The 26,899-nt window shown below is 36.4% G+C and overlaps 3 protein-coding genes across 5 annotated transcripts in view; 1 reads left to right on the top strand and 2 right to left on the bottom strand.

Annotated features, from left to right (window-relative positions):
* Positions 1–5,478: 5,478 nt before the first annotated feature.
* LOC306886113 (glutamyl-tRNA(Gln) amidotransferase subunit A, mitochondrial) lies at positions 5,479–13,195 on the bottom strand. The gene is made up of 11 exons (XM_079442995.1): positions 13,100–13,195; positions 12,661–12,820; positions 12,481–12,579; positions 12,287–12,383; positions 11,620–11,781; positions 11,080–11,255; positions 10,878–10,990; positions 9,042–9,234; positions 8,743–8,860; positions 6,977–7,182; positions 5,479–6,569 (listed from the first exon to the last, which is right to left on the bottom strand). The coding sequence occupies exons 1-11, from the start codon at positions 13,160–13,162 to the stop codon at positions 6,352–6,354; spliced, it is 1,605 nt and encodes a 534-aa protein (XP_079299121.1). The 5' UTR covers positions 13,163–13,195; the 3' UTR covers positions 5,479–6,351.
* A 48-nt stretch (positions 13,196–13,243) lies between these two features.
* Positions 13,244–25,108, top strand: LOC306886480 (reticulon-4-interacting protein 1 homolog, mitochondrial). Of its 2 annotated transcripts, none has more exons than XM_079443599.1 (9): positions 13,244–13,618; positions 18,878–19,029; positions 19,152–19,220; positions 19,369–19,493; positions 21,388–21,436; positions 21,612–21,748; positions 21,825–22,008; positions 22,769–22,861; positions 24,924–25,108. In XM_079443599.1, exons 1-9 carry the CDS (start codon positions 13,387–13,389, stop codon positions 25,044–25,046), a joined length of 1,164 nt encoding a protein of 387 aa, XP_079299725.1. In that variant the 5' UTR covers positions 13,244–13,386; the 3' UTR covers positions 25,047–25,108. The 2 variants fall into 2 exon arrangements, with proteins under 2 accessions (XP_079299725.1, XP_079299726.1); XM_079443600.1 differs by having other exon boundaries at positions 21,657–21,748.
* The window catches only part of LOC306886478 (uncharacterized protein), a 51,273-nt gene continuing 48,939 nt past the window's right edge, over positions 24,566–26,899 (bottom strand). For both annotated transcript variants that reach the window (XM_079443596.1, XM_079443597.1), the window contains one exon: positions 24,566–26,701. In XM_079443596.1, the coding sequence (XP_079299722.1) occupies positions 26,613–26,701 (89 nt within the window). In that variant the 3' untranslated portion in view covers positions 24,566–26,612. The remainder of the gene's footprint in view (positions 26,702–26,899) is intronic.

Here is a 26,899-nt window from a genome sequence, read left to right on the forward strand (position 1 = left end):
GGAAATCCTCAGAGGAGTATATCAAATTCCAGAGCATGCGCTTTTTAAACAGCCCTGAATAGCAGACTTCCTGTTGGGCGGAGCCTAAGACATGCAGCGTGAAAGTTGTTCAGCTCAATGAGTTCTATATGTGTACCGAGTTTCATATGAATACGTGCAAGTATGTGTGAGCTATACATCAAGTTTTCTGACAATTTTCCAGGGGGCGCCGTAGAGCCCCTGTGCCACGCCCGGGTCCCAGCCTCAGCGGCGTCCTAATGGCCGCAGGTTCCAATGTGCGTGCCAATTTTCAAGAGTTTTCGGGCACGTTAAGGCCCCCAAAAGTACCCGGATAGTCGAAATAAAAAATAATAAAAAAAAAAATAATAATCCTTAGAAGAACAATAGGGCCCTGCGCCTTACTGGCTTGGGCCCTAATAATCCTTAGGGGAACAATAGGGCCCTGCGCCTTACTGGCTTGGGCCCTAATAATCCTTAGAAGAACAATAGGGCCCTGCGCCTTACTGGCTTGGGCCCTAACTATAAACAGTGACACTTCAAACTCATAAAACCTCATGCATGTGCAAATTAATACCTGCTCCCCTAAACCTTCCCAGTTCCTGTCTTTCCCACCCTCACTGTCACTTTATTCAAACTTTATTAAATACATTAGTTTAAAATAAAACCATAAAACCACTTAACTCTCCCCACGGCGACTTTACCCCTCCCGAGAGGGCGGGGGCGGGGGTTTCAAAGGAGCCTGGTGCAGTCTGTAGAACACCGCGTGTTGCACCCCGATGCGTGAGGAGAAAAACGAGCTGCGCGTCGTCAGTTCAAGGCTCACAGATTTCTGTACATGACAGTCTCAACCACAGAAAAAAGGACAATAATAGCTTGTTCAAAATGGGCACAGTCCATACACTGGCACGCTTTGACCGTTCAGCAGTTAGATGACTCACACAATAAGGAACGACGGCACTCCTAATTCCCCGTCCCTACTTACTCTCGTCCCGTCCCTATCTATCTATCTTCATCGCCGGCGGCCCTAAACGACCACGAACGACACCCCCCTCCCAATAATATCTGAGTACCGCCGTCCTATTTCAACTTGTAAAAAAAAACCCAACAGCCAGCCCCCATCCATTCTCATTTACACTCCTTTTAATTCTTCTCACCCCATCTCTGAATACACAGATCCTATCCCGGTGTTCCCCAATCAGTCTCCTTAATTAATTGTCAGTACAGTGTTCAGTCTCATTAATTAGTTGTCAACACGACACTCCAAACACAACGCACATCACAATATTTTATTAAAAAAACTGTATACCAAATTTAGTCTTTATTTATTTATTTGGTCTTTATCACTGTCTTCCACCATTGCACCATATTAAATGTTTTTATATTGCAATGATTGAAAATGAAATTCAGCGTTTTGCATTCATGTTCTGGGTTCATCTGCTTACCTGTTACATAGTAGGCCTATAAACTATACCGAATATGGCCTTTTCATATCACAGATTTGTATTGCAATAATAACAAACAAATATAGTATGCATAAAACAAACAGAAAATACAGTAGCTACGTATATAACATACGAAAAGTATTTCAATAATAAACGAGTTGTGGCTTTATAGTTCTTTTTCATATCACTGTCTTCATTCCATTAAACTTTTCTTTATAATGGTTTTCTATGGGAGGAAAATGCATAATGTGAAAACTTTGAGCATTGCTTTCTATTCTGGGCACATCTGCTAACTTGTATATCTAGTTTGCAACATTAATAAGGTGTATACTGAGTTTTGTCTTTTAATATTACGTTCTTAATTTATTAAGCCATGTTAATTATTTTTATAACTCTTTTCTATGGGAGGAAAATACTTAACATGAAACTGCATTGCTTTCATGTTCTGGGCTCCTCTGTCTGCAAAGTCCTTTTAGAAAGGCAAATAATATCCACGTAACTTATATAATATTAGTCATATCAACATTAGTATTGTTAATTGTTGTTGGTCATTTAAATGTTTTTTTTTTAAATGACAAGTATAGTATTGGTATCGGTATTGGCGATATTGGCCCTGTATTTACTCGGTATCGGACCGATACCAAAATTTGCAGTAGGCTATCACACACCCCTACGTCCACGAGAAAATAAATGTAGGCTACCTTTACTGGAGAGGAGCTTATCCTCTCGATCAAACAGGTTTTTTCATTTCACTTACTGACATATTAATTGAAAAAAAAGAATTAGTTCACATCTGTTCTACAGAAAACAGAACGTCAAGATAAAGTGACAAAATAGTACACACTGATGGACGGGGTTTTGTTTTGGTCTGTTGAAAGCTAGGTAGCCTACTAATTTGAGCCCTTTTGAGAAAAGAAGTGAAAAAGCGAACTGAGCCTTGTTTATGTGTGACATTGTGATTCAACACTACAGTAAATAACTAGAGGTATAATAAAGTTCAGTGAACTATAAAACTGTTTGCGCTACATGTGATTCCAAAATGTTAACACATATTATTCGCAATTTTAAGCAGCATTTTTTGTTTTTTGTATGGCTAAAATGAATGGAAGTGGCTAACAACAAAGTTTCGCACATTGAGGTGAAAAACGACCACATCCCTCCCACTTATTCTATGTAAATAGTTTTATGTGTTGAATCTTAAGATAATAATTGAATTAAGATGATTTATGTATTGTATGTATTTATTTGAAGTCTTTTGTTTTGTTTCCCTCATGAATATTTTTGTTGGAGAAGCTGGAAACAGGGGCGTAGCCATCATTTCAAAAGTGGGGGGGACGGAATGTCTAGTGTTATACCTGTTCTTCTTTTCAGTTAACCCTTGTCTAATTGACAGGTTTTATTTTTAATCATACCTTTTTGCTTAATATGCTTTATGATTATATTGTTATATATGATTATAAAACAGAAGGAAAGAGAGAAAAAAGAAAAAGAAAGAAATACAACAGCTTGTCACTGGGACAGTACCATTAAAAGGACATCTTTGTACCTTATTTACCCCAAAAAGTTTCATAGTTGTACATTACGGTACATATTGGTACTCTATATGTGCACCTTTTTGAGTATAAGTTACAAAGATGTCCTTATAAGGGTACTATTGTTTACATATTTCAGATTGTATTTTGTGTGTGTTGTATGTAGAGTACATGGCACACAGTAATGGATACTTGCACATTCACATACTTTATTCTGTTCTGTTCTATTATACATTAGTCTGATGTTAAAAGAAATATCTTATCATAGACAATGCTGTAAATAATCTTTACCTCTGAAGCCTCACTGAAACTCTCTGCCTCATCCACTCTCAGCTGTGAATTTACTTCTGCCTCCGTCTATAGCAAATAAAGTAGTGTTTGAAACATGTACATACAGGGAATAGTGACATACAGAAGAAAATAACACATTAAGTACACTGCTGGACAATAACCAATCATTTGTATCCTAAATTATTTTTTAACACTTTAGAATGGGGAACACATATTCACTATTAACTATGACTTTTACTTCAATAAACTCTTCATTTACTGCTTATTAATAGCTTGTAAGGTAGTCGTTGTAGTTGTTAAGTTTAGGATTATGGGATGCAGAATATGATCATGAAGAATACAGAATTAATATGTGCTTATAAACAACCAATATGCAAGCTAATAATTACATACTGTAGTTAAAATGACAGCTGAGAAGTTGTTCATCATACTAATGTTATTTTTTATTTTTCTATATTTGACTAATTATGTGTTTTCTATGATTGGTCCATATATAATCCTACAAACGCTTGTGTATTAATAGATTTTATACAATGTAAAAACAGCCAGGTGTTAAAAGCCACTCTATCAGTTCTTCTCAGCTGTGAAGTTTGTTTTTCTTGTGTCGTCCTGATTCTGTCCTAACAAACCTAGGCTGACTGTTTCTTGTTCATTCTTGACAACATATAAAAACGTCAAATAAGTGCAATAATGACAGAGCAGCCCTAAATGAAGATCGGTCCTGTATCAGATCAGTGCTTGCATACTTGATTGAAATACATCATGTAGATTTGGCAGTTAAACATGTCACAATGCTGCAAACGCTGTAAAATCTCAGTTCGACATTATCTTTATTCTTATTTGAAGGGTTCTGATAACATACATACGTGTTAAAATAAAAGACGTTACAAAAGAGTTACGGAAAAATACACTGAAAATAAGTGCATGTTTGTCCAGGCAGTTTTTTTTCTTTCTTTTTCTCCATATAATGAACATCAAAACTTGCTAATTAGTCAACAAGAGTCACTCAACATTGTGCAACACTATTCGGATCCCACATGCCAATTTACGCTGCTTGACTTTTTCGTAAAAAAGGAGTGAAGAGTTTCCTGCCGCTTTGAACTCATCTCGACCTCTATGAATGATGATGGATACAGCGCGGGACCGCGGGCGCGAGCCTGGGCATGCCGTGACGTCACAAACTGAGTGACTGATTGCCATGGAAACGTAAACGTCATGTATATTTTGTCTCTTGGAATTTTAAATCATTCTGCATTTATATACATTGCTCCATTAAAACCTCAACATGGCGAGAACACAACTGTCCAATGAAAAAGTGCGCGTAATCTACGCCCCTGGCTGGAAATATGACATTTCATATCTAAAAGTTGTCAACTGTATCTTTTTTTTTAATAATAACTTTTTTTAAAATGGCCACATCAACTCTTACGTTGAGGGTAGCATCATATTTCTTTTATCACCTTACCAAAAAAACTTGCTGTATAAATAGACTCAAAGTTTTATAAATTGTGAGTTATGGAAATGATGTGATCTGATCTTTATACAGTGTGCACTATTGTAAAGTCTGTAAATTTATTCCTCACAGGCTCATTTTCATCCACATAAAATTTTGTCAAAATGTGCCCATAACATGTAGGCTACATGTTATGTTATTAATCTAAGTTCAGAGGGAGATTATTTGGTTTCTTGTATTTCCCATTTAAATAAATACATTTACATTTATGCATTTAGCAGACGCTTTTATCCAAAGCGACTTACATTGCATTCAAGTTACAGTTTTTACATTTTTATCAGCTCTTGCTTTCCCTGGGAATCGAACCCATGACCTTGGCGTTGCTAGTGCCATGCTCTACTATTTGAGCTACAGGAAAGCAGAAAAATAAAATGTAGGAAGTGACAGAACAGCTTTTTATGTCTTATTTAAAAGTCCAGTATGGCATTAAAAACTACTGTATGTGATAAGTGTTGTGTTGTGTGTGCGTGTACATTTGAAGGGCCACAGATGGCCAGTACATTCAGTGGAGACGGAAATGAGTGCACTGCTTCACTGATTAAATTAGATCAGCTTCCTGCTGTGCTGCTGAGAGAATCACATTCGGTTGTGATGAACCACTGAGCAGCCTAATGACCGAAGAAGTACTGTACATGTCTTGGACCAGTGTGTGTCTGTTTTTAACTTTAATATTAGAATGATTTATGAATGACCACGTGACACTGAAGACTAATATTCTGTATTGTAGAGTAATTATGCTGAAAATTCAGATTTGCCATCACAAAAAAACTAAATCGTATGAATCACAACCTGACTTTGGATAGAAAGACACCAGCTAGCCTTTATTCAGTTAATAACCTTAGCCATAAAAAATAAATTAGAAATAACTGTACATTCTGTACAAAACTGAAGCTCATTTCCGGAAGAAAAAGCTATTGTCATTCGTTAGAAACAGGATGTGTGCACTTTCAGAGCATGGGTAAACTGTGTGCCACAAATGCGGTTTGCAGCTTTAGTTGTCGTGCAAACTGTGCAAACTGTGGATTCAGTAACGTTCTTCTGGAAAACCACAACCATTCTCTCAGAATACAAGTTACCTGACTGTGTACATCATGATTATTTTACCTTCCCTCAAGTTTTCCCTCCCTGAATTATTTTCATACTTTTAAAATATCTTCAACTATGGTGTAAGGTTTACATTAGGCTATTTTTAAGATCACAGTTTATAACACAATGCCATGTTTAATGTTTTAAAATTATATATACTTGATTTATTAAAATCTGAATTGCCAATGAACAACTACGCTTTATTGTCCTCACAATGTTTACAAATAAAATTACTGTCACTATTTCTTGCCTTTTTAAAATATTATTACTAGCCAGTTTAAGTCCACTGCTGCAGAATAAATATAAGTTGTATTTTGAGAAAATGAAGAGACAATGAATCATACAGACCACAGTAAAAAATAGATAGTCTCATGTAGATTCAGGGTGTGCTCATACAGCATTCACACTTATATTCTCACTTCTTATAGACACCTAGACACCAAATTTAACCCTCATAGGTTTCATTTCCTTTGAACTTGCATTTTCATTATGATCCTATTGTATGTGTCCTTTCTCTGACTGATCGGTCCAATTCTCTCTCATTTGAGTCTCCATGCAAATGGATCATTGGAAAGTTGACTTGTTGTTCCATCCAGTGGGCTACTGTCAACAACTTCCAGTCCTGTAGTGTCTGACCAATCAGCTGCAGGCCGATGGGAAGACCTCGGTGTGAGAGGACTGTTGGTACTGTGATAGCAGGCAAACCTGTGGCGGAAAAAGAGTAAAGATCATGTACTGTAAATAAACCGAATACACATTTGCAGGATTTATTTTGGCTTAGAAAAGATGAGAAAAGGATGAATAAACTTTGGTTCATTGATCCATTAAAGCTCAATTGTAAATTTGTTTATGCTACTTAGGAAAAAACCCTGCTGTACTCAAAGGGTCACATTTAGCTGGAGGCCACATGCTCTTCTTGGTTGTTGTTACCACGCAAAACTCCCTGACTGACCTCAGTAAGGTAAATTCGCCTGTCAAATCAGGCGATACAAATCACATTTGCACAGGTAAATCAGATAAGCCTTCAAGGACACGCAAAGGATGCAACTCTATGGAAACTTCTTGGAATTAAGTGGAATGATTTCTCTCTCAAATCCACTTCCTGTGCATACCTGCCATGTTGACAGGTTGGGTGAAGACATCCTCCTGAGCGCTGCGTGTTCGGTTGTCTTCCTGTATGAAGTCAGAGTAGCGTGCTGCATCACTCAGCGTTGTGGGTGTCAGGAGAACATCTACGCCAGAGCGGAACACGTTTTTAAAATCTTCAGCGATAAGACGCCGCATTTGTTGAGCTTTCACAAAGTAACGCTCGTAGTTCCTGAGAAGAGAGAAATGTGAAGATTTGAAATTATATCTGTAACACCTCTATGAGAGTAAAACCAAGACACAGTTGCAAAAACACTAAAATCTTTGTAAATTGAAAATAACAGGAAGATATCGTGGTACAATTTTGGATGCGCTACTTGCTTTTAGTAAAGTAAAGTAAAATAAAATAAAATAAAATACAGTGCAACTTTACAGCATTGGCTTCAAATTTTCAGATTTCTGAAATCACTGTGTAATTGACAGATATTTCTTTTTGGCAGACAATTTCTAACCCAAATCACTTGAAGAAAGAGCATGTCACGTGTTACAATAACTTCTTCAGGTATCTAAGGCTCAAATTGAGAACTTATGTACTACTGTTGTTGATAAGATTTTTTTATGTTTTTGAAACAAGTCTCTTATCCTCACCAAATCTGCATTTATCTGAACAATAATACAGTAAAAGAATATTGTAAAATATTATTACAACTTAAAATAACTGTTATTTTGATATATTTTAAAATGCAATTTATCCCTGTTATGACAAAGCTGAATTTTCAGCAGCCGTTACTTCACACGTCAGTCACTTTAGTTAATCAATGTAATGCATCCTTCCTAAAGAATTATAGTAGAAGTATTAATTTATTTAAAAATAATGGTAGTAATAATAATAATAATAATAATCAGTAACACTTTACAATAAGATCATATTAGTTAACGTTAGTTAATGCATTAAATATCAATGAGCAATACATTTGTAATTGTATTTATTACTCTTTATTAATGTTAGTTAATAAAAATGCAAATGTTAATTTTTAGTTAATGTTAGCTGAGATCCATTAAATAATATTAACAGATATAACATTTGATTTTAATGATGTAATAATGTGTTAAAAATACAATGAATGAAGATCAATAAATGCTTTAGAAGTACTTTTAATTGTTAGTTAAAGGGAAAGGGGGAAGGGAAGTGGTGTGTGGTGTGACCCATACTCAGAATTTGTGCTCTGCATTTAACCCATCCAAGTGTACACTCAGTAGTGAACATACACCCGGAGCAGTGGGCAGCCAATGCTGCTGCGCCCGGGGAGCAGTTGGGGGTTCGGTGCCTTGCTCAAGGGTCTCACCTCAGTCGTGGTTTTGAGGGTGGAGAGAGTGTTGGCTATTCACTCCCCCCACCTACAATCCCTGCCGGACCTGAGACTCGAACCCACGACCTTTGGGTTACAAGTCCAACTCTCTATCCATTAGGCCACGCTTGCTATTAACTAAGGTTAATAAATGGAAGGTTATTGTAAAGTGTCACCATCAAATCTTACTGACCCCAAACTTTTGAACAGTTGTCTAACTATAAAAATAATGTGGTACCAATGCAGTAGTAAAAATGAAGTTTTGTTTTGAGAAGTGGTCAGAGCTTAGGTGTAAGAAAGTGTAAGCTACTTACAAAACAGTTTACCATGTTTTTTACATCTTTAAAGATGAATGCGTGTAAGAGAAGCGATAAAAACTATGAATAAAGTACACATTTTAAACAGATCTGAGATGATGGTGGTTCTCTTTTTGAGGCTCTCACGATTTCAGAAGGAAGTAGTTTCCGGAGAGTATTCTTCGGCGAACCACATTGTTGAAGCCTTCATGTCGTGTGGTGGCGTACATGGCATCTGTGGAGCTGTCAACTTTACTGCGATGGCCTGAGGAGAAAAAAAGTGACATTTTCAGAAACACGGCACTGTTCAAAACTCAAATGGAGAAGTTAAAATTTTAGTTTGTAGTTGTAGCTTTAAAATAACACCAACATTTTAAATCCATCGTGTTTGCATGTATGTGCATCATGTGTTAAGTGACAATTTTAAACGTTTAAGCTTTACACACCATATTCAAGCCCATCGAAACGTGCCATGTTGGATGCAACTTCACAGCAACACAGGACGTGGTAACAGACGATGGAGTGCTGTGTGTGTGGCAGAGATACTTCTTGTATCCGTGCCCCTGCCTGCTCGAACATGGCAGCGACTCGACTCCACTGGGCCAGAGTGTCTTTAGACAGGCCCGGGGCGTGATATTCCTAAAATCATAGAAACTCTATTACAGTATCATACAAACAATAGCTATGTTTCCATCCAAAGATTCAAATTAAACGTATGCGCAAAACTGGAATATCGCATAAAACAACTGCGAATAAACCAATTTTTGGTTTCCATCCAAAAAATCAAAGATAACAATATCGTCACTTCCTGGTAAACTGACAATAACTATTACTAAGAAAACTAGGAGAAGCCAATGAATATAATCATTGTCATATATGATAAATTACAGAGCGAGCAGACGAAACGCAATAAATGCGGTCATTGCTTTCGGAGGCAGATGCCTGCTGTTTGGTTACACAGTTGTGTAAGACAATTATACTGAAATACTTTGACGACAGACTTTGCTCAGGCATTTCAGAATGACCATAACAACATATAGATGCTGCGAACGAGATCAGTCCGCTGGTTAGTCAAGTTATCTTGTCTCATAGCGCAAAGTCAAATGAATTTTTCAGTGCGCATGGAGGAATTAATTTGGTAAATGTGTTTCCATCGTAGTTTATGTGCATTTTTTCTTATCGGATAAAAAGTTTATCCTACTTAAATGTGGCATAAGTTTTCTATGCACATTTTTTTTTTTATGCGCATCTTGGCGTGGATGTGTTATGCGTAATCCTGCCTGGATTCAATGATTTGTTTTAAATATGAAGCAGCATGAATTAAATTGAAGTGAAATAATTATTACCATGATATATATTGAAGATTAAAAAAAAAAAAAAAATTAAAGATGTAATTTAAGCATTTTTCACATTATAGTGACAAGAATTATAAGCTTTCAAATTATAACATGCTACTAAGGCATAATAAAATAGGCATAACTTTCTTCATGCAAAATATATTTAAACACTTATTTATAAATAATCAATATAAACATAAATATTAATATTTATTAATTAAATAATAGTAGTAGTAGTATATTTATATTTAATGCCATCTTAAGCTGTTTTCATGGCAAAAACAATTCCAAAAATACAAGTATAACAAATACAAGAAAAACCAGCAAACAAACAAACGCAAGTTATATTACAAAAGATTTCTGACATTAACATTTGATAAAAATTCAAAACCTTTTTCTGGCAAAATTATACTAAACTCTTTAAGTGAGTTCACTTCAGAAAAGAGTTTTCTACATACATTAGAAGCAGGACAGTCCAATAAAATATGTTTGACAGAAAGGGGAATCTTGCTGAACATGCATTGAGCAGGGTCTTCATCTTTAATCAAAAATGCATGAGTCAGTCTTGTATGACCTATGCGACTTCTGGTTAATACCACTTGATCGAATCGAGTTTTAAAAGAGATTAAAAATCTGTTTGAGATTTCCAGATGGATTTCATGTAATTTATTATTTGCACATTTATTCCACTCTTCTTGCCACTTATTTAATATATAATGATTATTAATGACATAATAGTTGCATTTTAGGTCAGTATTTCATTTCAATAATTTAATCTAAAATGGATTTTCACTTTAATTATAGAAATATAAAATTTTGTGCATATGGTAATATAATTTGTAAAAACAATGTCTGTTTGAATCTTTGCGTTACCGGCCTAGACCCTTCTGCTGTTAACCACACTAAGCTGCTGTCACCCAGTGGATGGACTGAATGCAGCTGTACCTTTGGTATGCCGACACATATGTCTCTTATGTCAAAGTGTTCAGGGAGGCTGGGTGGAGTACTGGGTGCCTGGACAGTTGTTGAGTCTCTCTCATCTCGGCCCTGCAGAATCCCTGAAAAACATAATCAATCAAAAACATAAAGTACAGATTTAAATCAGTGACCCTCATACATTAATCTCACACTCAAGCAGATGGCATACTCAAGACAGTGGCAGCATCATGGACACTCCTGGTCATGATTCCTGGCACATCCATTGAGTTGACCAGAGGGATGAGTCCGTGACGAGAGAGCAGGCCGTAAGTGGGTTTCAGAGCCACAATTCCACAGAGAGAACCAGGGTTTCGTGTAGAGCCTCCTGTATCAGATCCCAAAGCTCTAAGAGAAAAGACACATGGAGCAGATTAGATATATAATATATAGAAATATTATCTGAAGCCTCACATAATGTGTTTTTTACACACATAGCTCACAGTGTACACGAACACCTCAAATGCAAAGTATACTACCTTAGTACATAATTACATTTTGCTCAATTAGCCACCAATAAAAGGGCATAAGGAGCTAAATTAGAAATGTGTTGTTTTATATCTACATCTTGAATTATATATATTATTTCAGATATAAAGAGAACTATTCCTTTCCCTCACATATATGAACATGCTTGTATTGAAGCAAAAGTTCAAGCTATTTTGACTATTAAATGTAGCTTGAATGACTTTATAGAGAGTTTTACACTTACAGGAAGCTGGTGAGAGACGCCACTGCTGCAGCACTTCCTCCTGAACTTCCTCCTGTGATTGTCCAGTCAGAATCTGGATCTTCTGTGCTCTGCCCACGGTATAGGCTTGTGTAGCTCCATGGGTTACGAACTGGACCAAACACCCCATCTGTACTTCCAGCTCTTAAGAAAGACAGAGTCGCTCAGATGTGCGCCATTCATTATCTATTGGTCTTTACAAAATTGTTCGCACTACAGTTCAAATGTTTGGGGTTGGTAAGTTTTATAATCTTTTTAAAGAAGTATCATATGCTCACCAAGGCTACATTTATTTGATCAAAAGTACAGTAATATTGTGGAATATTATTACAATTTAAAATAACTGCTTTCAAATTGAATATATTGTAATGTAATGTATTCATGTTCATGAATTTTCAGCAGCCATTACTCCAGTCTTCAATGTTACATGATCTTTCAGAAATCATTCTAGTATGCTGATTTGGTGAAACATTTCCTAACAGGGGTCTTTGATGAATAGTGAAAGTTCAAAGAAACAACATTTATTTTTGTTTATGTTTTAAACATTATAAATTCCTTTACAGCCACTTTTGATCATCCTTGCTGAGTAAAAGCATTAACTACTGTTACAAGCCCCAAACTTTTAAAAAAGTGTGTGTGTGAGTCTTACCCCATTGCAAACTCATCCAAATTAGTTTTTCCAACAAGAACTGCTCCTTGATCCAACAGCTTCTGCACAACTGTAGCACTGAATGGAGGAACATAACCTTCAAATGCAAACAGACAAAACATGATATTCACAAATCATCCGTGAAACGTTAAGTTTTCTATGCTTCAGTTTTACTTTAATGCACTTTAGCTGACCTTTAAGCATGCTTGAAGCACAGGTGGTCTCAATGTTTTCCGTGCAGAAGTTGTCTTTCACTGAGAAAGGAATGCCGTCCAGGGGACCAAGAGGTTTACCTTGCAAGAAAATACATGGAGCACATGAAAATTATTATTTAGCCATGAAAGATTTATACACTTTATGTGACTCACACACACCTGTGCGGAGCCTGTTGTCTGCTCTCTGTGCTTGCTCCATAGCTGTCTCCTCTGTAATGGTGATAAATGCATTCAGGTAACGTGTCCTTTGTATTTGGTTGATGCATTTTCTGCAGAGCTCCGTGGCAGACACCCTCCCATCCCTCAGTGCCTGGGACACCTGAAGTAAGCAGGGGACATTTGCCTTTTTTAAACATTTACAGTGTAATGTAGTTTTAGTAGGTAGATATATAAAATATCATTATAAAAACAGCTTAAACTTTTAGACTGGCTTTACTGGTCTCCCAGCCTTGTCAGACTGCTTTATTAGCTGAATTAAAAGGAAGTTTTGAACATTATGTAACAGCGTGCCATAAAACAGGGCGGTGAATGTTTATAAAGTTAAATTTTTGGTTACGAGTAAGCTTTTTAGTTAATTAAGGTTAAAATAAAGACAGACTTCTCTAATGGACAGCCCGAGCATCGCTGCCGTCGGACGAAACGCCGCACTGGAGGCTGACATGACACTTTCTGTTGACCTCGCTGACGTCCCATCATCTCTGCTCTCTGATTGGTCAATCAAAGGGCTCTGCTGCATGCGATTGGCTCATTCTGTCGTGTGAAAGGTCACTGGTTTGTTTTGATTTTGCAGGACACGAGATGCGTTTTCGCTGAACTTGAGTGTTATAAAGCAGTTTTATTTCTAACTAATGACGGGTTTATGACACCGTTTTAGACTGCGCAATCATGCTTATGTGTAGACGGTGGTTGGTGTGCTCGCTGAGGGGTCAGTATAGGAGCTTGAGTTTCTCAGCCTCCCGCAGGAGTGTTATGCCCGCATGGGTCATCGACAAATACGGGAAAAACGAGGTGTTGAGGTTCACAAAGAACGCAGCGCTTCCTATCATCCACTATCCCAATGAAGTGATGCTGAAGGTGCACGCTGCGGGGTTAAACCCCATCGACATCAGTATGAGGGGTATGTGACGGTGATTTCACCGCATTTCTATCTGGCATTTTAAAAGGAATGTATGAATCTTGCATGGTTCAGAAAAGTTTCTTAAAGAAAATGTTTGAACTATGTCATAATTGTGAGTTGCCTAGTCATTATGAGCTGTTATTATATCACCATGTTGCAGGTTTTCTTTATATAGCCTACTATTATATTATATTTTTAAATTTCATATTCATTTTAGTTCAAGGTTTAGTCATTTTTATGTTTTTGCCATTTTGTATTCATTTTTTTAAATTGTATTATGTTATATGGTTTTTCTATTTAATTTTTACATCTGTTTAACGTTATACAATATAATCATATATTGTCATATCATATATTAATAGACCAATCGAAACCAAGTTTTCCTGAAATCCCTCAACCTCAATGTTTCAAAACACCTTAGCAACGCCCTAGCAACCACCAAGAACACCAGCATCTGCAGAACAACAAGCTTGTTGATGAGTTGAGAAATGGGAAAACTGTAGATGAACAGATTTTCTAAACATTAAGATGTAGTATTTCATAGGACATGTGCAGGTGTAGTTTTTTTTTTTCCAAACATTAAGAATCTTTACTAAAAATGTAAATCTGTGTTTTTATGAAAATGTACAGAGTGAATTCATCCTCACCTTTGCACCAGTTTGCCTATATGCAAAGTCATGTAAAAACAAACCACTTCATTGTGTTATTGTGTAAGAATGAGTCACAAGGCATGTTGGGATCAGCTTAAATAGGTCTTTAACCCTAGAAGACCCAAATATAGAAAAAACCTGTGAACAAAATTATTTCACCTTTTAAATATTGCAGGAGGCCTCTAATACAGAAATACAGTGCTGCTTGAAAGTTTGTGAACCCTTTAGAATGTTCTATATTTCTGCATGAATATGACCCAAAACATCATCAGATTTTCATATAAGTCCTGAATGTAGACAAAGAGAACCGAATCAAACAAGTGAGAGAAAAATATTTTCTTTGTCATTTATTTATTGAGAAAAATTATCCAGTGTGACATATCTGTGTGTTACAAAAGTATGTGAATCTTTGCTTTCAGCAGGGACGTGCACAGACATTTTGAGGGGCAGGGGCTCAAGTGGAAAAAAGGACACTTCTCATATTAATTTAATTATTTTCTAAACACAATGCTAAATATATAAGGGGTGTGCGATATTGACAAAAATATATCAATATTTTCTGGGATTTTATTAACGATAATTACACAATATTTTGCTGAGTGTGTTATTGTACTGATATCTTAAGGACTACCATGGACAGCTGACTCCTAAAGTTTTTGATATTCTGCAAATAATTGGTGATCAGTTCACAGCAGTGGTAGAAATTTATCTTTTCCAATAAGTTTAAATAGATTTTTTTTTACCTTTTATGGGCATTTTTAACTTTATAAAGCCCTGCATGAGTGTGCATCATATTTTCAGTCAAATTCTTAAATTTAATCAGTTAATTAGAATAAGTCGTTTAAGCTGTTACCAAGCAAATTAAATCAGTATTGACAAAATTAATCTTTGCAATGCAGAGAAAACACAGAAGCTGCATTAGAAGTGGCATTTAGATGCATTTACACACTGTTTAATGCTGGACATGAATGCATTTAACCTGCAGTTACAAATGCATTAATACTGTTTTGATATTTTAAACGTAAAACATTGAATACTGATAAAAAAAAATTAATAGATACTTTAAATGTGAAATGAAAACTGCCAGTAGGTGGCAGCAAGTCACTGTTAATAAGTGAGTCATTGCAACTGAACCGAATCATTTAAAAGGTTGATTGATTCAGGAACAAAACAGCTGTTGCTCAGAGACGCAAATTGAAATTATATTTGTTGGCAAAATAGAGCAAAAACAGTCAATATTGTGTCTAAAACATAAGTGTGTTAATATGAAAAAAACAAACAAACAAAAACGCCAGTCTTCGCGTGATACTGATTAACTATATTAATATGAAATGTGAATTTTGTGATCATTCTTAATCTAAATGCATTTTAATAAACTGAATCATGCAGTGAAAGAACGCGTACTGCACTGTAAAAAAAAAAAAAAGTTGAACCAGCTTAAAATTTTAAGGCAACCAGCTTCAGCAGATTTTTGAGTTCTCTCAATTTATTTTTGTTGGAGATTCTCAACTTTTTGTTGTATAAACTTAAAACAACAAGTTGAGAAAACTAAAAAATCTGCTGTAGCTGGTTGCCTTAAAATTTTAAGTTGGTTCAGTGTGGTCTATGGTAGCTGATGTTAGCAAGACAAATGAACTATATTTGCCTTTTGGATAATTAGCTGTAAATTCGAGGCACAAGTAGCTAGTCTTTTGTTTATCACCACTCACCTCCACACCAAGATAAACACAACTGGAGAGGGAGGGAGGGCTTCACTTCTGCGGTTCTCTGCCTGTCTGTGATGTGCATGTGCCGATCTATGTGTGCTACACTGCTGTGCTGCGCGCGCCTGTGCCGAGACGCGGAGGGGAGAAAGAAAGAGCCTCAACATTTTCCGACCTGACCTGATATTTTGATTTTTTTTTTTATTTGTTTGACAAGGAAAGCTGTGCGCAAACAGAAACACACACACATACATATATACATAGGCCTATATTCATTTATAAAAATAAAATAAAAAACTCAGAAAAAAGGGCACTTTCTCTCGAGGAAGAAAAATGGCAGGTGCTCCAGCCCCCTTTTATGTCTTATGTGTGCACGTGACTGGCTTTCAGTATCTGGTGTGACCCCCTTTTGCTGCAGTAACTGAAGGTAAAGTTTCTTGTAAATGCTGATCAGTCCTGCACAATAGCATGTAGGAGTTTTAGCCCATTCCTTAGTGCAGAACCACTTAAACTCTGTGATGTTGGTGGGTTTCCTCCAGTGAACTGCTTGCTGAGGTCCTTCCACAACATTTTAATTGGATTAAGGTCTGGACTTTGACTCAGCCATTCCAAAACATTAACTTTGTTCTTCTTTAACCATTCTTTGGTAGAATGACTTGTGTGCTTGGGGTTGTTATCTTGCTGCATGACTCACTCTGTTCTTAAACCTGATGTTTTTCTTTAGAATTTGCTGGTATAATCCAAAAGTCATTGTTCCATCAATGATGGCAGGCTGTCCTGGCCAAGTTGCAGCAAAACAGGCCCAAGCCATGATACTACCAGCCCCATGTTTCACAGATGGGATAAGATTCTTAAGCTGGAATGCAGTGTCTTCTTTTCTCAGAACATAGAAGCTTCTCATTTAAACCAATAAGTTCTATTTTAGTTTCATCCATCCATTAAACCTTTCTCCAATAGTCCTCTGGCTTGTCCACATGATCTTTAGCAAGCAAATTTCTTTTTGGAGAACAGTGGCTTTCTTCTTGCAACTCTGCCATGTACACCATGGTTGCTCAGTGTTCTCCTGATGGTGGGCTCATGAACATTAACATTAGCCAATGTGAGAAAGGCCTTTAGTTGCTTAGAAGTTGCCCTGGGAACTTTTGCAACCTTGCAGACTATTACACGTTCTGCTTTGGAGTTATCTTTGTTGGTCGACCACTTCTAGGGAAGGTAACAGTGGTCTTGAATTTCCTCCATTTGTACACAATCTGTCTGACTGTGGATTTGTGGAGTCCAAACTCTTTAGAGATGGCTTTGTAACCTTTTCTAGCCTGATGAGCAACATCAACTCTTTTTCCGAGGTCCTCAGTAATCTCTTTTGTTCGTGACATGATTCACTTCCACAAACATGATCAGACTTTGATAGATCCCAGTTCTTTGAATAAAACAGGCCACATTTGATAGTCATTGCACTAACTGAAAACACCTCTGCACAGATGGACTCCAATTTCACCTTTAAATTAACTGCTAATCCAAGACATTCACATACTTTTGCCACTCACAGATATGCAATATTGGATCATTTTCCTGAATAAATAAATGACAAAGAAAATATTTTTCATCATTTGCTTGATTGGGTTCTCTTTGTCTACTTTTCAGCTCAAAATCTGATTATGTGTTGGGTCATATTTATGCAGAAATATAGAAAATTCTAAAGGGTTCACAAACTTTCCAGCAGCTGCAGCAGCACTGTATATGTGTTTTTAAATTTTTTACATTTTAGTCCGTTTTTAGTGAAATTTTGTAATATTGCAACATTGGACTCTTTGGGTAGCAGAATTTCAGTGATTTTACGCACTATCGAGAATATGTAGAGAATATCTAAAGGTTCATTTGCTGGGTGAAATGCTTCTGTAACCCCATTACAATAGTCTATTTATGTATACACACTAATAATCATACAACAATGATTATTTTCCAGGCTAAAAATATCAGTGCAAATTAATCCCAAACATATTTACACATTTGAAAGAATTCACCCATTCACAGAGTTCACACAATGCTGTCTGATAGCTTATTGTGCCCTTTACTTATCATGCTAATAGCATTTATACCCCCCCCCCCCCCCCCCCCCCCACACACACACACATTCCAGAACATTATCACCTGTCTCTCATGCAGCAAACAGATATTCGGGCAAACAAGCAAAGGACCAGTAAAGTACATTTTATAAATGATAAGATACAGATAGTTGAAAATATTGTTACACAAATACTTTCAAATTATTGACTTGAACTTATCAATTAATAATCATAAAATCTTGATTGAATCTCAAAATGGTAACAAAAAGACATTTAAAACTTGTGAATGATCAAAAACAGTATGTTTCTATTAGTATTTTTTCACATGGAACAGATGAGAAGAACAATACATCCATGTAATGTGCAAGGTGCACAGGCATAACATGCTCAAAATCTAAAATGATCAATGCATTCAACAATACCTTAATATCTACATGATCTACACATATTAATGATCACAGAAAAAAATATTTTAGGCACTTTACTTACTTGAATGTAGTTTTATCCAGTCCGGTAAAACAAGATGATGTACTTCAAGGGAAGTTTGCAGGATGTGTGAGTTTATGGCCAGGTAAAAATCTAGCATCCAATAGCATTGAAAGGCTGAAGAATAGGACTCATTAGTTGTGTAAATGTGATCTTATTACAAAAAAAAACATGAGAAGCTTTATTTTAGTCAAGCTAAAATTGATATTGTAATATTACAACAGTGGGCCTTATTATGCCATAAATGCTTAAGAAGAGCATGTATTTAATTTTAAAATGTACAGTAGATATATTAAAACATTTTTGGTGAGAGATTATAGTACACATAATGAAGTCTTTCTTTGATGTTCCTTGTAGGTGGTTATGGAGCAGCTACTATGGCCATGAAACGTGACCCACTCAACATGAACAAGTCAGGCAGTGAGTTTCCTCTAATCCTGGGGCGTGATGTATCTGGAGAGATCATGGAATGTGGGCTAGATGTGAACTACTTTAAACCAGGAGATCAGGTGCCCCATTCAGATATTACATCATATATAATTGTAACTGTATCTATATAATGTACACTAATAACCCTAAACCGGAAGTGGTCAGTTATTGAGGCCAGTGTCTGCTTGTTTTTCTCTGTCAGGTGTGGGCCGCTATCCCTCCGTGGAAGCAGGGCAGCCTGGCAGAGTTTGTAGTTCTCAGTGCCAATGAGGTAATATTCGGACTCATGTTTTATATGATAAACAGATAAAAACATTTAACACATGGATCATTCACATATAGATTAAGAGCACAATACAACAGTTGTCCATAACACAATCTCTTTGTATAGAAGTTGAAAGTTCATGTCTGTGATTCAGGTGTCACATAAGCCCAAATCACTGAGGCATGTTGAAGCAGCATCCATCCCGTATGTGGCAGCAACAGCCTGGTCTGCCATCGTCAACACTGGTGGTCTGAACAAAGACAACGGTTCTAAGAAACGGCAAGTACTAGTTTGCAAGTATTTCATTGATTGTCTCATATTGTCTGTTGTTTCTGTTGAGCCGAATTGAGTCTTAAGTTCATCCAGTTAAAAATTCATATTACATGGAATCAAAATTTTTTTTTTATAAAAAAGACAATTTAAACCGAGCTGCAAAAATATTATTTTTTCAATATTTTTTCCAAAGCAGTGTTGATACTAATATTCCTAACACTTGCAGAAGAATGAAATAGTCAAATGTGGGAAACGACACGCCACATTCCATTTCAAAGGCTTAAATGTTTGAAATGCAATCAATTTAATCCTAAGAAACAGAGTAAAATAAGTGGAAAAATTACTTCAAATATATCTTATGACCCCTATAAACTAAAAATACTTCTTGTTGTTCCTGTCTGCTTTTTCAGGGTTCCTACAGGGTTTGGAAAAGTATGGAATTTGATTGAAGTATTTTACAGGTCTGGAAAAGTATGGAAAAGAGAAAGCAGAGTATGGAAAAATATTTGTGTTTCCAGATTTTTGGAAACCCTATTTAGTTTTTTTTTTTAGAATAGAAAATTAAGAATTTAATGAAAATAAATTTATCGAACAAAGTGAGGTTTCATGGCAGCTGTTTAGTCATTCGTTAGTGATCACCAAATATGACAATGAATTCAAGGTGCATATTTTTATTATGCAAAATGCAGGTTATAAGATTTTTGGGTTTCTTCACACTATATTCTTAGCACCTTATTATATAACCTCAAGGACCTTTGCAAAAATAAAAAATATACTGACTTTTATGTGCACACTGAACCATTAGGACAATGCACACTGAGCCACCTATTGTGCCATCAGCCCATTTCACGGTGTGGCTTCTTGGCCGCAACAGAGTATGCTTTATCTAAGGCCTTGAAATAGCCTATGGCATACTGCCCCAATGAAAGCAAAACCTTATACACTTTTTTACAGTACCAGTCTTTTTATAGACCCTTGAACTTGGTAAATGTTATGCCATCAGCCCATTTCGTATCATGTTTTCTGTGCTGCCACAGAGGATGTGTTAAATTGGACATCAGGCCTTGATATTAGAGGTACTACCATAATAAAAGCAACATTTTGAGCGGGTAGATCTCTGTTAATTCATGTGCATCCATGCTCTCGTTTTATTTATAGTAAGATGGCAGTGATGCACAAAGAAAATAGGTTTTATAAAACTAGAAATTGTAATGTGTAAAGCATGCAAAGCATTACCATGCACATGAATAGTTTCTCGAGGGCTCAAAAAAGTTTATTGTGTGCATGCAAAAGTCGTTTTTTTTTTTTATTAATTTATTATTTTTTATTTTAGGGACTCTGTATGTTGTCACTTTGAGAAAATCATTGTAAAAAACCCTGAGAAAATAAAAATATTTACAGATGACTGTACTGTATACCAAATATAAAGCTGAAAATAATGCTCTATGAACCATTTATGTTAAATATGGTCTGGAAATCTACCGAAAGGTTTGGAAATTTGAGTGTGGAAAAGTATGGCATTTTGAAATGGAAAATGTGTAGGAACCCTGTATATTGTCTTTTTCTGTCTCTTGTTTTATCTCTAGCCTCTGATTCCGTTAATGATGTCTTCGTAGTATTAACTGAATTAGCATGTACCAAAATTAGATTAGGAATCTCAAAATAATTACAAAATAAAATTAACTACCAGATTGAAGCATTTATTATAAAATTGTGCTACATTATGTAGCAGATTCTTCTTATTAGAAGACAATCGGACAATTCTATGCAGGAAGTTCTACATAGTGATCTCAGCAACACTTGAACACAACAAGGATGATTTTAAAAATCATTCTTACTTTATTTTTAGCGATTAGTTAATTAAGGCTTACTGTAATAGATCTATTCTGTCCTTATGCAGCGTTCTTATACTGGGAGGATCAGGAGGAGTGGGAACCTTAGCTATACAGGTGATAATAATGATAACATTTTGCATTTTCCATTTTGCGTAATCATTTTATAAATAATGTTGGGAGTCAAATTATCTTTTGTATTCCATCTCCTTAATGAGTAATAAAACACATAATCATCTGTGTGTAATACCTTTATAAGTGATATTTTTGTTAAGTTTTTGCCTCTCTGCAGATGGTAAAGGCCTGGGGTGCCCATGTGACTGTAACATGTTCCCAGAATGCCGAGCGGCTGGTGAGAGATCTGGGTGCTGATGATGTCGTGGACTACACCGCTGGACCGGTCGAAAAACAACTACAGTCATTACAAAAGTTAGTTTTTGGGGAACCAGTTTGTGACTTTTTTGTTGAACTTGTGATTGACATTGAGTTTATTTCTCTCTCTCAGGTTTGATTTGATTTTAGATAATGTTGGGGGTGAAATTGAGAAATGGGCACTAGATTTTCTGAAACCCTGGAATGGCGCTAAATACGTTACTCTAGTAACACCGTTCCTGCATAACACAGACCGACTGGGCCTCGCAGACGGAATGATGCAGTCTTGGGTCACCATAGGATGCAAAGTACTGAAGGTAGGGACTTCCCTTCCATGTGCTGAGGAACAATTAGTGAGTTTCTTCTGCCACAGAGGCAGAAACCCTTCTTATTTTATGGTTTATTTGTTTATAACCACGACCTTTCATAATGATGTATGAGTGGGTGAACTAGCAGCATGTGTGAATCACTTAAGTGTTTCCCTTCAAAATAATCGATGAAAGGAAGTGAAGTAGTTCCTCCCACCCTACAAACCAGATTTTCTTTTTTACTGTCTGACTGTTACAAGCCAGAGCTGAGAAGTGGCTGTAAATGAGGATGCCACTCTGGAGTTTATATATAAGTTACAATGCTGGTCAAAAGTTTGGTTTGTTCGTGTTACATGAGCCTTCAGAAATTATTTTAATACGCTCAAGAAACATTTCTGATAACTATCAATGTTGAAAACAGTTGTTGCTTAACATTTTTGTGGAAACTGTGATCATTTTTGGGATTTTTTTGATGAATAGAAAGAACAGCATTTGAAATAGAATTTTTCTTGTAACATTATAAATGTCTTTACTGTTTGTTTTGTTTTTTATCAATTTAATGCACCCCTGCTGAATAAAAGTATTCTTTAAAAAAAAAAATCATACCGATTCTAAATTTACTAACTCATAAGGTAGAATGAAAGAAATGAAATGAAGAAGGGTCGGGAACCTAAACCTGATCGCCTGACACCATTTTGTGGAGTTGGGAGATGTGGAGGTAGAAGGTTGTTCAGTACTAACTCTCTCTCTCTCTCTCTCTCGTTCTCAGCACCTCAGGAAAGGAGTCCACTACCGCTGGGGTTTCTTTGCTCCGAGCGGCCCTACGCTGGATGAGATTAGCGAAATGGTTGATGCTGGAAAGGTACAGCAGCCTGAGTTTGTCTGATATGTGTGAGAGACTCCTCCTCTTCCTGGCTCTTTAATTAGTTCTCTTAACTGTCAGCTTATGTATATATGATTCACAGTTTTGGCACTTTGGGTTGTTACTGACAGTAATAAATCGATAAATCACATCTACTTTCTCCTGCAGGATAAAATTTCTCACAGGAAGAAAAACAATTGCTTATCAAAACAGAATGACGACATCTCTTTACCAGCAATCCAACATATCTATGATCACATTTTGCACATTTACTTAGGCTCTGCGTCTTGTGCTGTTTTTATTAATGTAGAAGCGAGACAGAACAGTCAGAACTCGTGTTATGACCACTTGTCTGCTTCATGGTGGGAACAGTATGAAGAGTTACTAACCTTATGATAGCCATCAGATGTTGCAGAGATACACAAGACAAACACTTGATTGAAAGGGTAGCTGTGTGATTTGTGAATTCAATATCAGACATTTCAGAAAAGCAAGAAACCATATGAAAAAGTTAATATTTGATTTTTTTTTTTTTTTTTTTTTTTCCATTTAGCTGACGCTTTTATCCAAAGCGACTTACAATTGCTATATATGTCAGAGGTCGCACGCCTCTGGAGCAACTAGGGGTTAAGTGTCTTGCTCAGGGACACATTGGTGTCTCACAGTGGATTCGAACCCGGATCTCTCACACCAAAGGCATGTGTCTTATCCACTGCGCCATCACCACCCTGATTTGAATATATCCTTTGTACTTTAATGTTAAACATCATGCAAAGGAGCTTTTCTGTATTGCTAAGCAGAAAAACGGAAAAAATCTTTTTTTAAAGAACATGTGCATATCAGTTCAAAATAACGTAGTGAAACATTACAGCACTGCAGCTGGCAGGAAATGTATCATCTTGTTTCCTTTAAAGCATGTGCTGTTTTGCATGCATAACCTGTGTTTGATAAGCAGCTATGATTGTTTCCGCTCTCAACTTTAAAAGACTGTGTTTGTTTTGAGAAGATATTCACGATAATAAAATGTTTAATATTTTATGGCAATGTTTGGCCAGACTTCAGTTAACCCTGTTGGAAGTCTAATCATGTATTCATTTTTATTTACTTTACTTTACTTTTACTTTACTTTTGTCATTTAGCAGACGCTTTTGTCCAAAGCGACTTACAAATAAGAAAAAGTAACTAAAACTAAAAAGTTACAACTCTATAAATACTATCTACCCACATATTTAAGAAAATAAAGAAATTAAATAAAATTGACACATGCATATAACAACAACATTTCAATAATAAACATATCAATGAAAAAATTTAATAAAAAGCTACTACTATCCCTTGCCGGTGTCCCTGCCCGGTGGAGTCGCACGGTAGAGTCGGTGGTCTTTACACTCTTTGGTCTTCACACTAGGAGGGCTTCACACGACGACTGCCGCGACCGCTGCCGCGGTATAATAACCTTTATTATACCAATCTAACAAATGATCATTTCAATTCAGCTGGACCCACTTTCCTGTTTATCAACTACAAATGGCCAAGCAAGTGCACACACTGACAAGATACACGATACAGTACGAGACCAAACGCGATTTCAGCAACTCTCATCCTAGTAAACAAAATAAGCGTTTTCATTTGTATTGGTGTTACTAACACTTCAAATAATCCATTGACGTTTGTTAAGGAGTTGAAATAAATCAGTTCACGTTTCCTCAAGACACTGTATGCAGTACTTTTACCATGAAGGTGACATGAACACATTACAGGTACAGTTCAAAGAATAACTTGGTTCTTGTGTGGGTCAAACTAGCATCTGCTTGTTTACCAGCTCAGAGTTTTAACCTCAACACCACACCACACCCACAGCTAACCTACTATACACCCACATCCCACTTCTGCACAACCGAATGCATTGCAAATGCATATTAAAAGTTGATACTCAGTGGATTTGGATGAGATTAACATGATACCAACGAGTCATTATCACGTTAAACTGCAGGCATTATTCAAGTCCTCTCAGGACGTTGCATTTCAGTTCTAATATGTGTGTTCTGTTTTGTCGTTGTAGGTCCATCCTGTGGTGGAGGAAGTGTTCTCATTTGCTCAAGTGCCCCAAGCCTTTCAAAAAATAGAGCAGGGTCATGCTCGTGGCAAAACTGTGGTTTCCATCACTGAGGACCAAAAAGAGTAACCAAAAACATATACTGGGACTTTTTAGAATGTGTCTGTTGAATTAAAAACATTTATCTAATGGCAAGTGTCTTTTATTTTGCATTACAAAATTAGCAGACATGTCCCATTCATTATTTGAAATACATTACTGTGATATTAATAAACAACTTAAAGTCAAAACAAACAAACAGAATAAAAAAAGTTTTATTCTAAATGTAACAGTGTATTTTGGAAATATGGGCATGGACACAAAAACTAAAACAGATTACTAAATGCACCAGAAAATGCACACGCACACACACACAACTACCAAAAAATCTTTGTAAAAGAAAACGGAGCGAAAAAGCTCTAAGAGCAGAACAGCAGATCAAGGATCAGCTCCCTTTCAAATGAATGTGAGTTTGTGAACAGGAGTCAACTGATGCCAGATCAGCACAGATAGGAGGAAATGCTTCTAGAATGTTCTAATATGCGCAATAGTGCTTTTTAGACTTATTTTCCAGAATATTCTGACAAACTAAAAAAATACTTTTTAAAGCAACTGTAAAATTGTAGGAGTCAAGTTCCCACATTTTGCTTTCAGCGAGATTGAATGGCAGATGAATAGATGTTGCCTTACATTCAGTGAAGTCTATAATACCTGTTTGTTTTCTCAATCATCTGAACAGCAGTTGCTCATCTGGTGCAGGAGCTCTTGGAAGTATGCCATTTAAAATGTGTAGTTTTTTCTCACGAGTGCTTAGTTCTGCAGCCTGGTTGCTTTGAGCCAATAATCTGAGATGTGATTAATTACTGCTGATTGGCTGATGGCACCACAAGAACATACACAAGCCCTTTACTAGCAACCATCCTGAGATGTGACATGAAAGGCTGCAGACAAGAAAGAAGCCTATTTCAAGCTTTCAGGAGCCCTTAAGCTTTTAAGGCACCAGTAAACATCTACTATACTCAGTACTATTAGTATATGACTACACGAAGTATCTATGATTTATATATTTTGTGCAAAAAAATAATTTAGTCAGAATACATAGCTACTTATAAATGGAAGAAGGTGCTTTTTGCCTCTAAAAAGTGTAGTTATGACAGGCAAGGGGTAAACTGGGACATAATAACAAGACCTTGACTCTTTGCTGACACAAAAAATGAACAAGGTCACCTGAACTGCAGCTACATACAAATTGTGATGCTAGTGTGCCCCCTTTGGTACTGTCAATGCATTGCAAGCAGGACAGTTCTTTGTGTTTCTGGGCCAGTGCAGAGAGTAAAAAGTACTAACACAAAAAATGACGAAACTGTGGCAGGTCTCATTAAGGTCATTAAGTAGTTGATGGACTTCAGTTGAATGTCCAAAGATACATCACTTATGTAGACAACTGGAATCCAGATGGATGATTTCAAAAGATTTGGTCCCGCACACATTCTTATCTGAGGATGATGAGTCTCTGTCACTTATGTGATCATTAGAGTCATTTATGGGTTATAGATTCCCATCATCTTGTCAGTGCAGTGCACAAGAGCCTAAGATGATTTAGGGTTTCTGCTGAATAGCAGGCGTTACAGAAAGGCCTCTGATTTGCCTGGAGCACTAAAGGATTTCCACAGTCCATCTCTGGTTGGTTTTCTGCTCATCAAAGGCATTGAGAATCACCTGGTTTTTATCATACTGTTGGCCACCTGGATGAAGAACAGATAAAGAAGGTCAAATTCCTTTCGATTTCAACAGGATCTTTGTTTAAATTACACTTCCATTTAAAAGTTTAGATTCAGACTTTTTTTAATAGAAATTAATACTTCTATTCAGCAAGGATGCATTAAATTGATTAAAGGTAACAAAAGAGACATTTATGTGACAAAAGATTGGCATTTTAAATA

The sequence above is a fragment of the Barbus barbus genome (genome assembly GCF_936440315.1).
Source record: "Barbus barbus genome assembly, chromosome: 20".
Classification (NCBI taxonomy): domain Eukaryota; kingdom Metazoa; phylum Chordata; class Actinopteri; order Cypriniformes; family Cyprinidae; genus Barbus; species Barbus barbus.